At 34.2% G+C, this 13,822-nt stretch overlaps 1 protein-coding gene across 1 annotated transcript in view; it reads right to left on the minus strand.

Annotated features, from left to right (window-relative positions):
* ATM (ATM serine/threonine kinase) overlaps positions 1 to 13,822 on the minus strand; it is a 61,625-nt gene that overhangs the window by 42,429 nt on the left and 5,374 nt on the right. The window contains 11 exon segments of the mRNA XM_029283539.1: positions 339 to 538; positions 1,752 to 1,920; positions 3,027 to 3,116; positions 3,961 to 4,086; positions 6,684 to 6,809; positions 7,120 to 7,342; positions 9,367 to 9,462; positions 10,902 to 11,096; positions 11,945 to 12,316; positions 12,774 to 12,943; positions 13,464 to 13,627. Coding sequence (XP_029139372.1) covers positions 339 to 538; positions 1,752 to 1,920; positions 3,027 to 3,116; positions 3,961 to 4,086; positions 6,684 to 6,809; positions 7,120 to 7,342; positions 9,367 to 9,462; positions 10,902 to 11,096; positions 11,945 to 12,316; positions 12,774 to 12,943; positions 13,464 to 13,627 — 1,931 coding nt within the window.

A 13,822-nucleotide genomic window follows, 5' to 3' on the forward strand; every position in this document is an offset into this window, starting at 1 on the left:
ATCTAGAATGGAACAGAGCTGCTTGATTTTCCAAATAAACAGGTCCTCAATCTGCTGCTCTTATCACTCATGAACTACTAGGCCTAATGTGAACTGCTGAAATTAGTCTATAAAATCCTAAACAGCTAATAACCCAGATATTTACAAGGTAGTCCCAGCTGATTTTATTGTGATGGTTTTAAGACTATGTTATTGTTTGTGAGCTTTTTGTCACTCTTAATTTCTCTGAAACAAAGGCTGGTGTAGAAATAAAATAAGTTAACTTATTTTAAAATAAGTTACACTCCAACAGCATTAAAAACAGAAGGCAAAACAAAATAGTATTTCATTATACTCACCACATGTAAATGTAAAGGTTTGATAAAATCAAATGAATTTCCATCAATTAGCACTAAAAGTTTCCTCCAAATTTCGGAACATCTAAAGGGAACTGTTTGTACTGTGGTTGCTGTGGTAGCTATACACAAGAACTTCAAAACATCAAGAAGAAGCAAATCCTGCTTAGACAGATGGTCTTCTGATAATGGACTTTTGGCACCTGTGTGATGAACATATAAAAGCTATGAAAAGACAGCTCTCAAAACTTATACTTAATTATCTGTCAGGAAGCCATAACCAATTGCACTTAATCAGAATGCATATTATTTTCTGCTTACCTTCCGCCAATTAACACATTGGCTATTACATATAAAATGAAATTAGGTAAAAATATAACAATACTACAAAAATGTATTAACATAACATTGGCATGAGGAAAGTATAATGTGAATTATCAACCTGTAGAAGTTTAAAAGAGTCAGAGAATTAATGTTTATCAATATACCTTGTTTATTTAGATAGGCAGCATTGCCCTGCTTTGAGGGTTTTTTAAAACAGAAAACAAAGTCATCACCTCAGTCTTTTCAAAACCTGCCATATGGCAATTTTTCTAAGCATCTCCAAAACAACACAACTGAACCATGGGATGAAATATACAAGGTCTTCAACTATGGGATGACAGAACAAGTCTTTGGTCTACACACTCTAATTACACTTCTGTGTCTACATACCCGACGTATCACAACTTTTTTGCCATTGCCGGCAATGGGGTAGGTGCGGTTTCGCTATGATGCATCCGGACTGCGGGCCGGCAGTTTGATACTCCTGATATAGATACTTGCCTTGATGTGGATGCCTTATAGTTCTCACTGCCCTATTATGCCCTACCTTATAATTCAATGTATGAAAGTTATAGGGTTGCTCATATCACAAAAAACATCCTTAGAATCTCCAACTGAAAAAAATAGAAGACTCTGAACAGATTCCAAAATGGTGATCATGTGCTCTTTTTTAAAAGCTCTATAACGAAGTATCAGTTGGTAAAGGACACACAAAACTGAGTTCTGAAAGAGGCAGTAATCACAAGTAAAGGTATTCCTCACATAGTAACCACATTTGGGAACAGCAACTCAATCACTGAGCAGAAAATCATGTGAGTGCAACTGGACTTTCTGTATGACCTTACTTCCTCTTTGGTCATTAAGGAAGTAACATGGTCCAAAAAGCAGCTGTTAATCTTGTGAATGCTATATGGACATTACAAAAGCCTTTATTTTATAAATTCTCATACAAATCATTGTATCACAATAATTTCTGGTGTATTTTTTTGAAGTTGCTTCAAGTACCTGAATTATAATTCCTCACTTCCCAAACACATTTTTTCTAAAAGCATTCAATCACACAAAAATATACATCAAACAGACTAAATATACCTTTCAAGGTGTGTAAGTCTCCAACTTCATTCACCTCACCAACTTCATTACTCTCATCATCAAATAGATCAAAGACTGTTTGGTTTCCCTCTTCCATTCTACTTTCTTCAGGAAAATCTTCCATTAAGTCCACTTCTCCAGCTTCACTTGACTTTCCAGTAGAAAACATCTAATAGAAGATATTTATTCATACCATCTCTCTTATAATGAGAGCAATACATTATAATAAATATGTAATAAATTTAAATAAATGTAATTTTATGAATAACATCTATTTACCTCTTCCCTACAAATACCTCTAGATAAAAACTAGACAACATCTTTTTGTTAAAGTCTTGCTTCAGTAAAGAAGCTTCACTTCCACATGTTCATTAATGTTTGAATGTTGATTGGCTACTTTGTATAATAAAGTTTCCATAAAATGGGGGTGTTTGCAAAGAAAGTCAATTTAGAATTTAGTAATTAATAAGATAATTTAAGCAATTTAAGCAAAGAAATAGAGCTACGTTTTTCGTGTTGACTTTCCTTGGCTGTGGAATTTACACAGGAACAAAATCTCTGTTCAGTTTTCCTGCTTTTAATAACTAAAGCCAATAAAACCAATATGACTACAGCTTAATAATTATATGAAAATTAGTGAAATTTTTATTGTGCTTTATATAAAACTAGAATAAACTATTTATAAAGATTTAACTTATTAACCTTTATGTGCTGCACATTTTGTAACCAATTACTTGATTACTTACTTCATAGCAGTTACTGTTACTGAGAAAATAGTCATAGGCAAGACTGTGACTGTACTTAGGTAATATACCATTTGCCAGAGATAGGTTATTTTTTTTTTATTTTGAGAAGCAAGTAAGTGGCAGTAGAGGAAACACAGTTGTACAGTTCCTAAGAGGAATATAGACACTGGATATTGCCATTCAAGTTGTCCACAGCATTTACTCTTCTGCATTAAGTACTGTTCTATCAAGCAGAATGAACTTTAAAATCTGTGTTTGCTCACATGATGCTTATCTAACTGAAAGAGATTAATTATAGCAATGAAGTACCGCTGCTCCCTACCACGGTTAAAGGTATACAAGTCTGCAAATAGAGTGATGTAAGTGTAAAGAGAAAGATGTGGAAAAGGACAGAGAAAGGTTATTTTCCATTTGTTTAAAGAAAATGAAGGAATCACAGCATGAATTCCAAACACTGACTAGAATGAATTCTTCATCTTAAAAATACAGTCTCTGGGAGGTAAACAAACCTCACATCATATCTACTCACCAGAAGTTTGCAGATATTTGCAAGATCATTCATCAACTTGGATGTTAACAAATGCAAGAAGATGGTAGACAAACTCTTTTTAGGACTATTCTGTTGAAACAGAGTAAGAAGAATAAGAAGAGATAAGTATCACCATCTCTCCTAGACTTCCAGAAAGCTTTGAAAACCTGGCATTGAAGACCTAGGGTTGATATTTATTATTTGTTCAATGTTCCTTATTTTGTTGAGTTTGCTATTATTAGTTTATTTTAGCTAGGGTTGTCTATTTGATTAATACTTTTAGCTATTTTTGTCTTTTTTTAGTTTTGTACATTGTCCTGCATCTGCTGGAGTTGGGCAGCCACTAAATTTAAATAGCCAACAAATAAAAGCAGAAGACACAATAATTGTAAAAGAATATAATGAAGCATTTGGCTTTTTGCAATGTAAAATAATCTACAGTAACCTGTAATCAATTCCCCGTGCATCTTGGGGAACATGCTTTTAATGAGAAGCAAATAGCTCAGGTAAAATGCAAACAACCCAAGTAAAATTACACTAAATGAAAGACTGGAAGTATTATTAAAAAGAAATTTTAAAGCTGTAGGATAAAATTTGAAATATACTGCTACCTGAGAAGCAAGGATCAATTTCAGAATCAATGTCCTTTCTTCAAATCAGTACTGCCTAATTTTCATTGAAGTCAATCTGACTGATTCAGCCTCACAAGAAATAAAACACCCCTAGGCATTTTAGGTCTTATACAATCAGTAATTGAAGGAATAATTTGCAAAAATCTCATTGCACATACTAAAATAATAAAGCAGTTTCAATATTATATAAACTATACCTCCATATTTTTCTGCAAAATATATATGTTAGTAATTAGGCATAAATACAGAGATTTCAATTTTGCTCACACTCAAGATTGCCCTACGACCAACAAAAGTCTCACCTGGCTACAGTTGCATAAACAACTTGTGCACTGCAATATTAAATTCCTCAATGAAACAATTCTAGAATCTTCAGTTAGCTTGTTTTTAGATTGAGAAATGCTTTCCTCCACATAATTAAAACATAACTGTAAAGGAATAAAATGAAATGATTTAAGAGTTTTCATCTTAAATATACATAGATATAGATATAGACATATATGGATATTCTGTATATTGCCCTTATTCACTATGTCCATTGCCAAACAGAACCAGTTACAACTGTTAATAAATTAACTGCATTAAGATGTGGCATGTTTTGCTCAAAATATTTTAATTTGTCAAAAGAATCCCTAAAAAGAGATTGAAAAAGTCCAACCTTCAAACTGCATTTATCTACAATTAATGAATATTTTGATAATGAACTCAAATGTTGGTCTGTCTACTTAGCCAGTATTATAATTCACATTTGTGTGCTAAGTCCAATTATTATCTGTCAAAATAAAAAGTTAAAGTCTACAAGGATAAAATTTATGCAAGCCCAAAAATGTATTTGCTTAGACCATATTCATTAGATAGATCCAGAAACTGAATCTCCACATCCAACTTGGAAAATGCAACCAATCATCATCACTACCTATGTAGCTAATGAGAACTGATGCTTTGTGACAAGTATAAAATTGTAGACAACTTTTTTCCACATATATGTGTGAAGTTGAAGCCCAGAAATAATATTAAACAAATTTTAATTTCAACCTTCTCATTATCAAAGGCTTAGACAGAATAATAAATTTACTAATCCTTGCTCTTCTGATTCATTAAGGATATAGCACCACTTAAATACTATGATGTTAAGCTAAATTAATGTTTTCCCCAGAAGCTTTGATTTACAGATAGGATTTGTCAAGGAAAGAACAAAGGAACAAGTTCAACATCTCCAATATTAAAAATTTCTTAGCTCATGTGTCAATTCTTTTCATATGAAATTACAAGGCTAAACTACAATATCTCTGTGAAGCCACTGCATTTTCAATTTGTACTCAAGGGGCTTTTAAAGAAGAGTAAGCTGAATTAATTTATATTTTACCTCTTAAAATACTGGCTCTTTGAACACTTTGCAAAAACAATGCAAGAATCAGGTTCTTATTCACTGCTAATTTAATTATGTGCCATCAAGTCAATGTCAACTCTTGGGCGATCATGTAGATGGGTTTTCTCCATGAAATGATCATCACCCCTGTAATTGAATCTACCTACCTTGTAGCTGGTCTTCCTCTTCTTCCTTTTCCAACATGAGAGTCTTCTCCAGAGAACTAGATTTTTGCATAATTACTCAATGCATTTGCGTCTACATTCCTGAGAGTGCTGGATGTATTAATTGGCAGTATGATTTTTGTTAGGAGATAAGATTTCAGGCCACCGAGAACGCATGGAAAGGCCTGGTTTACCCAATCACTCTTTCCTTAAGGTGTCTAAAACCTATTTTCCCTTCTTCACACCACGTCTTCATAACACTTTCAGATAAGTGGTTAGAACTTTTATAAGAGAATGAAATTCCATTCATGGGCGACGGGAGACAATTTAGCTCTCAAGACTTTGGGGACAGTATTTCATACAGGCACTTTATCCATGCTTATATTTTGCAGTAAATATTTATTCTTGAATAATTTTTATACAGTATACACATGCAACAACATGCATTCTTGAGTAATTTTTCTACAACATAAATCAAATTGTTTTACTACTGCAGCGAATAAGGAATTAAGCTGATTTTTGCTTGGTCACCATTGCTTTGCAAAACAATACAACTAGTCCTCAGTTAATGACTACTCATTCAATGACTGTTTGAAGTTATAAAGGCTTTGAATAAATGAATGAATGAATGAATGCATAAATGAATGAATGAACAAATGAATGAATGAATCTTACAACTGGTCCCCCCAAAGTTCTGGCCATCCCAAAGCCCCTATGTTCATTTGGGCACTTGGCAATTTGCTCACATTTGCAGCATCCCATGCCATTTGCAACCTTCATTGCTGGCTTCCCACAAGTAATCAATGCAGGGAAGTCAGCAAGTTGCACTGGTAAGTTTCCCAGACCTGGCAGTAGCCCCCCCCCCCATACTGACCACCCATGCACCTGCCCCTACCTGGCAGCTGCTACTTTCCTGCTTACCAGACTGCTGGCAGACCTCCTGGGACTTACAATTTCCTGCCAACTTCCCCACTGAATGTGCTTTGAAAGTTGGCAAGATGTTGCAAGGAGGTCTGCTTAATGATAACATCGGGGACTCCCAGGATAGTTGTCACTAAGCAATGTAGTCATGTGACATTGCACTTTTGACTGCATCGCTTAGCCATGGAAATTCCGCTCCCAATTACCATTGTTAAGCAAGGACTGCCAATAAAAACACAGACACCGTCTTAATGCTTCTCCAATGCTTAATGCTTCCTTGATCTCATTTGCAAATTTATTGCTTCCTGGTCTTTTTCTTTTCCCACCATTACCCCATCTGGAAATTTAAAAGAAGCATATCAACAGAAGTCTATAAAGGACTGAGAAGAAAAACTATCCAAGATGAAGTTAGAAAATGAATTGAAGAGGATGAAACCTGAAGGAGGTCATACACTACAGACATCTTCATGTGATTCTTGAGATTATATCAATTCTGGAGATTAATCCTCATATAAATGCTTCTTCATATCTACTCGGAACAATTACTTTAACTTAAATGAAAATGTTCTACCTTAGCTTTTTGAAAAAAATCCAGTTTACGTGCTTCTTCTTCTGTAAGAATGCCAGCATAACAATAGCAGCCAAGAACACCAGTCAAGAGGCTGGTAAACCGCATCAGAATTTCCACAGGTATAGTCTGAAAAATGAGCAAACCCACATTGGAGTTTAATATGCATTTTTGGTAAGCTAAAGTTTTCCAACTGGTCAAAGTCATCTACATTTGGATGAGACTGGTTTGTCCACGAACATTTTGATTTCAGATCAAGTTGTAAGTGGATTTGCTCTCAAATTGCCATATCCATCCCTGGCCTAAAAACCTGTTTATCCATAATCTATTTTAGTCATTTTACCAACACCTAAATCTATTCATAAATATATAGGAAACAAGTCAGACTTTAATAACCCCATCACAATGAACACAGAGCTCAATTTTCTTTCTGGCTTACCTCAAGAGAAACGTTGCTAAGTAGCTGCTCCAACATCATCAGAAGATCGTGTTTTAAGGTTTCTTCAAGCCTCTGATTGACAATGAGGCAGGAACTAGAAGATTTGTGTTCTGATACATCTGCCATATTTGTAAAACTATTGATTTCATTGAAGGTTGTCTGCAGGTAAAAAGCTTCAATTTCTGAAAGACTGGTTTCTTCTTTCTCTTGGGTATGTTCCATGCTTAATAAAACAAAGTTTATTTTCATTTATTTATCACTTGTTAATAAGCATCCAATAATGGTTAAACTCCCCTCCCACCCAGAAAGGCAGTTCTATGATTTCTGAAGTTGGTACATGAAATTTGTGCAGAGTTCAGTGCTCACTATACTTATTCAGGCCTAAACAAGTTATGGAATGGATGACTCAGTCACATTAAACTTTATTATCAGAGTTCAATAATTCATTTTAAACTGTTTGTGAAGATACAGGTAGTCCACGACTGACCACTATTCATGTACTGACCAAAGTTACAATGGCCCTGAAAAGTGACTTATGACTATTTTTCACACATGACTGTTGCAGCATCCCCATAGTCACATGATCAAAATTCAGTCGCTTAGCAACTGGCATGTATTTATGATGGCTGCAGTGTCCCAGGGTCATGTGATCACCATTTGCAAACCTTTGACAAGCAAGTTTAATGGGGAAACCAGATCACTTTTCAACTGTGTTACTAACTTAACAACTGCAGTGATTCACTTAACAACTGTGGCAAAACTCACTTAACAACTATCTTGCTTAGCAATGGAAAATTAGAATTCAGTTGTAAATTGAGAATTACATGTATTTTATTAAAAAAAGGAGTGCAAAGTATATGCAAAGAAGACAACCAAGGTAAAAATATAGGGCCAGAGAGTAACAGTGGCTTAGAAGATGCTAAGCTGAAAAATAATGTTCAGCCCTAATATAGTTGGCTGGCTTTTATATTTAAATCTAAAATAACTTTTGGGGTTCAAAGTTCTTTATGGCCTGTACGACACACTATATTTAAAAATCCTGTTTTACAGCAATGTATCTAGAACAGAGAGGAGTTAAATAGGAGAGAACCAGTGTGAAATAGTGTCTAAAGCAGGCGTGTCCGACATGTGGCCCATGGACACATATGGTCCTAAACAACTAGTAATGTGACTCCACAAAATAAATAAAAAATATAAAAACTAAAGGAAGTTTGTTATATATATTAACTATATTTTATATGCAGCTCAAGACAATTTCTCTTCAGTCAATGCAGCCCGGGCAAGATCAACATTTTGGGCAAACATGGTTCATAGTGTTTGACTGGGGAAATCCAGGTTCAGATCCACCATCAGCCATGGAAATTCACTGGGTGGCTCTAGAAGACACCACTCACTCTTTCAGTCCAACCTATCTTACAGGGGATAGAGTAGAGATTCCCATATAAGCTGTCTTAAGCTCCTTGAAAGAAGCAGAGGATAATTCTAACAAACACACAAACTAACAGCTCTATCCTCTGAAAGGGAAAGGAAGAACAGCATTTTAAGGGCAACAACTTAGAGATAAAATTTATATCATATCCGACATTTTGGGGATACCTATTTGTATGAGAACAGTATTCATGCATGTATTATATGTAATAAAACAATTCCAGATTCTTAAAAGGATGTCTTTAGATTCAAAAACAGAACCAAACAAAAGAAGAAAAAAACAGATATTAGGTATGACTAAATTTACCTTTTCCAAATATATTTGGACAAAAATATAGTGTCCAACAAAAGATAAAACTTTTTTATTTCACCTTTTTCAGAGCAAACATTAACTATTAGTATCAGAAAATAAATGTTCTCAATCAAGTCACATGTGTACACATACACACACACACAGAGAGAATGTATGTATTTGTCCAAGTCTGCATCTGCATCTATATCTATCTGCATCTAATATAAACAATTACATGTAAATATTTCATTTCAAATATTGATTTCAAAAGCTACAATACCATGTGGTATCAAATGCTTCTAATGAAGCAAGACAATGCAAACTCTTTGTGAATACCTTTTGGATATTAGAAGACATACATACATAATATTTTTAAGAAGTAGATAATTTCCACAAGACTATATGGTGCATATAAGCCCATGCTATCAAATAATCTAGAATGCTATTCAAGTTTTTGTAACTACACTCAGATTTAAAATAATTTTCAAGTTATGAAAATATCTTCATTAATTTTTAAAAAAACATACCATTTTGGTGCACTGTTGAAAAATGCCATTGCCGCTCTACAATTTTTCATAGTCAGACTTACAAGGATCTTCTGTAATTCTAGCTTAGGAAAGTCACTGAAAAAAAAAAACAGAATTCTTTTGTGATGCAATATACCAGTATTTTTATATGTTTAAATACTGCAGTGTTAATAGATTAATAGAGGATGCATATGAATGTCTAATTTTTCACTGTGCATCAAGTATTTGGTAGAAGTATTTGTTTGTTTGTTTGTTTGCTACCCCTCTTGGGTACTTGGAACATCACCTCCCAGTCAAATTTTTCATAGAACAAATTTTCATATAATCCATCTGCTATTAGAAGGAAGAGCGTTTAAATTGCTCACTGTAAGCACTAACTGTGAAGTTAAAATATTTTTATACATTATATGAAGGCAAGAGTAATTCAAGAAGCCCATGATGTTTGGAAAAGTTCGACAAAGAGGTCAAAAGAAGACAAGGTGGCTAGATCACGGATGATAGAAGCAGAAAATTACAAGAACTCAAGGAAGCAATTATTGAAAAAAATCCTAAGTAAATGATGTCCATCATATTACGAAAAGCTGAAAATAACTAAAGATGAACTGAGGGGGGAAATTTAGTTCCATTTACAAGGTCCTGGACTGAAACATTCTCCCAATTCCAATCTGTGGTCAAATGTATATCCAGGTATGAGATGCTATTAGGTTAGACTGAACTAAAAAGTATCCTTTTTTTTCCTGGATAATTAGAAAAAGGTTACACTCAACAAATGTGGACTTCAGGTTTGCATTTTTTCTATGAGCAATAATGGTCCATGTGACCATTTCAAGACTATTGTGAGCCTCTTAGACTTGAAATACATTAGATCCTTTTATCTGTGTAGGCTGTGATACAATACAGTATGCTTTTCAGTTACACAGAAGAAAAGAAAAATGATACAAATTGCTAAAAGTTTACAAAACACTAAACCAAAAGAAAATGGAACTAAAAAAAGTAAAAATAAAACTAGTGAGAGGAGGTAGAAGGAGCCAACTCTTTCCTGATTAGGGTAGGGTGGAACTAGAGTGACATTTTGCAGCACAAGAGCTAAAGAAGAAAACTAAATCCCGGGACTTGTATTTTGTATTTATAGAAGTTTTCCTGTATGGTATGTTTGGATACTTCCTTAAAAATGGAAAATATTATATATTCTTCATAAAACACTATGTATTTACATGCCATTCAACTGCATAACAATGTAGAAAGCAAACTGTTGTGAGATAAGTTTGTTCTGCTAAAAATTCACACTAAAATGCAGATTTGTTATTACTTTTGTAAACTTGACTTCAAACCAATTACTTGTTACAAGTTGTTAAAACTAAGAACATTTTAAGGCAAAGTGATTTAAATTCTAATCCACTATGAAATTTCTGCAAAGTAATACTCTAGTCTAAACTCTTACCAAAGTAAAATTAAAAACAAACAAACCCAAAGAAGTTTGATTTCCTCCAATGAACAACTAATTCTTTTTAAGTTGCTTGATTTCCTGGGCATACCTGCACAAAACTGGAGGGAGTTCCATGCTATCTTCCATAACTTCCTCCACAGAGCAGAAGAGAAGCCATTTCACAACTCGTTCTTTTAGTGTATAAGTTGCATTTCCTTCCCAATCATTCTGAAATGATCCAGTTTTCAAAGTTTCTGGTATTTCCAAAGCTGTCATCGCTGATGCTAAACACTGTACAGCAAAACTAACAAATAATAACAATAAATACAAGCACTTGATTTACAGCTTTAATATTCATATAATGTCACCAGTGTGTGAATTCAGGCTCCAATATTCTTCTCATCATGGCCAAAACCACATCAAATTTAATTAAGATTTCACCAATCAGAATTAGAATGGTAAACAGAATTTTAAAAGGGTTTGTAAAATCTAATTAAAATATTTGATAAATAAATAAAGAATAGTAGTTAAACTTCTCATCAACTCTGCTAGTCTAGACAGTGTTCATGTATCTGGTGAAATTAGGCTAGAAAAGATCAAATCAGAGGTTACAGATAATAAATGTAAGACTGGAGAGAAAAAGCATATAATCTAAACCATACTATAGTTAAGATATCAGAAATATGGCAAATTAAAATGTAGTTTCTTAGTAGCTATATAAAATAGGTGAAATCAGCCATTTTGTTTAGTCAACAATAATTAAAAAAACACACAAAAAAAAATACTATGACACTGTGTGAGCCCAGGATGTGTTCCTTCCTATCTAATCAGTAATTCATTATTTGAAATATAGCTTTCTCGTAGTTCTGTCACCCCTTCAGGGTAGTTCGGACTAGGATACCAATGATATATAGGCCAGTATTTATTTCTAGCAGTACTTATGCTAAACAGAACTAATGATTGAAAACAATTTGCTAAATATAAAATTGAGAAATTTTAACCAAATTTCTAGTGCTTGTAGCGCAAAGGCAGACCATCTAATGTTACATATTTTGAATTACATCTCTCATGTTTCATCATTGGCCAGAACAAAAAAGAGTTTACTCCTTTACAATTAACATACAATTAATAATTGAATGAGTTTCATTTTACCTTGATGGTTTGCATATAGAACCTGCAAATATCCTCCAAATTTCCCTGTCCGTTGTTATTAAATTGCTTTGAAATAGGACTCCAAGCAATTCAAAGCTTTCCATTTCAGTTTGTCGAAGGTTTAAACTTCGATCTACCAGAGACCAAATTCTGGACCATGTTCGTTGCAGTTCAAACTTCTGTGTGATACTGAGATCTATTTTTTGGCTTTGACACAGAGCAACCTCTTTAAGACATCTTAATACATAAGGGGTCCGTTCTCCTCGACGTTGCTGAAGTAATAATTGGTAAAGTATATTAAGTAAATTAGTCAACTCATTGTCAGGAAGACTCCTTGGGTACTTGGATATTAATCTGGTGGTAATCTGCAGCCTTGAAAACAAAACAACGAAGATCAAAAGAGGAAATGAATAATAGTGTGTTTCCCCAAAATAAGTCTGTCTTTTTTTTGCCTCCAAAAGAGGCACCAGGTCTTATTTTGGGGGGTTGTCTTTTTCATTCACCTCGTGGTGACGGCACCAACAGCCCCACCCAGCCGGCCCACTTCTTCTGCAGCTGAAGGAGCAGCTTCATTCTGCAGCTGAGAATGGAGCTCCGGCCTGTATTTCGCAGTCAGAGGCCTTTCCGGAAGGCCTCTGCAGCCGAGGACCGAGCTATGGATTTAATCCTTAGCTTGGTCCTCGGCTGCACAGGCCTTCCGGAAAGGCCTTGCATTAATCCCACACCCAAAAATCAAGCTAGGGCTTATTTATGGGGCAGGTCTTACTTTCGGGGAAACACAGTAAGGTTCAGAAATAAACTAAACTATTTTTCTTTCATTTTTATTTACCAGGGTATGACATCAAAACTATTCTGTGATTTTTGCAAATGTTCTTGAATCACTTCCCATCCTAATTCAATTTTTCTACGTTTGGATGGTCCTTCTCCATCTTCAGCTTCTTGTGGAATAACTGCATATGACTGGGTTACTTCCAAGACTTTGATGTCTTCAGTAAACACCTTGTTTAAAAAAAAGGCATGTAAAAAATTAAATAAAAATACTGTTACATATTTTACAACAGATGTGCAGTACAAAAAAAAATATTAAGATCACAAAATGGGCTATCCATTGCCACTAGGTAAACCCCATCTCCAAAACAATAGCTAGAATATCTTCAGATCTTACTGACAAATTTAATTCCCATGATTTTCTGTAGGTTTTACTGTAAACTAAACATAAATTGTGTATTATTAAGTTTCCATGAGGCTTAACAAATCAATTTTGCCTCTTAAAAACTTCCACAAAGTTAACAAATTGCTGAAAATGTCAGCTCCCAATAACAACAGAATATCATCAACCACGCCTCCTGGAACTCTTGAAGACTTTTCTTTTTAATCAGTTAAGAAAAAAGGCTGCCAAATTGTGCAAGATCAAGCAGACAGATCTCCCTTGTACTGCCCTGATGTGGTATTCTGATAGGTTAGAATAGAATAGAAACCCAAGTTAGAATAACCATATGAAAGTACAGTGACAGTTTACCTGATGACAAGAATCAGCCATTAACTCAACCAGGTTGTCCTTTAGAACAATACGGCGTGAGCCTGAAGAATATTTTCCTCGGCTGCTAGTAAGCGTTATCTCATTAGCTAACAGATCATAGAGGTTGTATAAAGTATTCTGCCATTTTGCTGAGCTGTATGCTCCTGTTTGTGCAAGAATTAGAAAAAATAATTTTGTAAAAGATATGAATTTAAAAGATCATTATTAATTAGCAACATATACGTGTCCATTAAAACGATCAACAAAAACTTAAACACTTAAGCAAACAATACTGTGAAAAATTATGACATATGAAAATATATAAAGATAGTTCCTATCATTTCTGGATCAAGCTGTAT

Source organism: Protobothrops mucrosquamatus, unplaced genomic scaffold (assembly GCF_001527695.2).
Source record: "Protobothrops mucrosquamatus isolate PMUCROS unplaced genomic scaffold, P.Mucros_1.0 scaffold_66, whole genome shotgun sequence".
In the NCBI taxonomy this organism is placed as follows: domain Eukaryota; kingdom Metazoa; phylum Chordata; class Lepidosauria; order Squamata; family Viperidae; genus Protobothrops; species Protobothrops mucrosquamatus.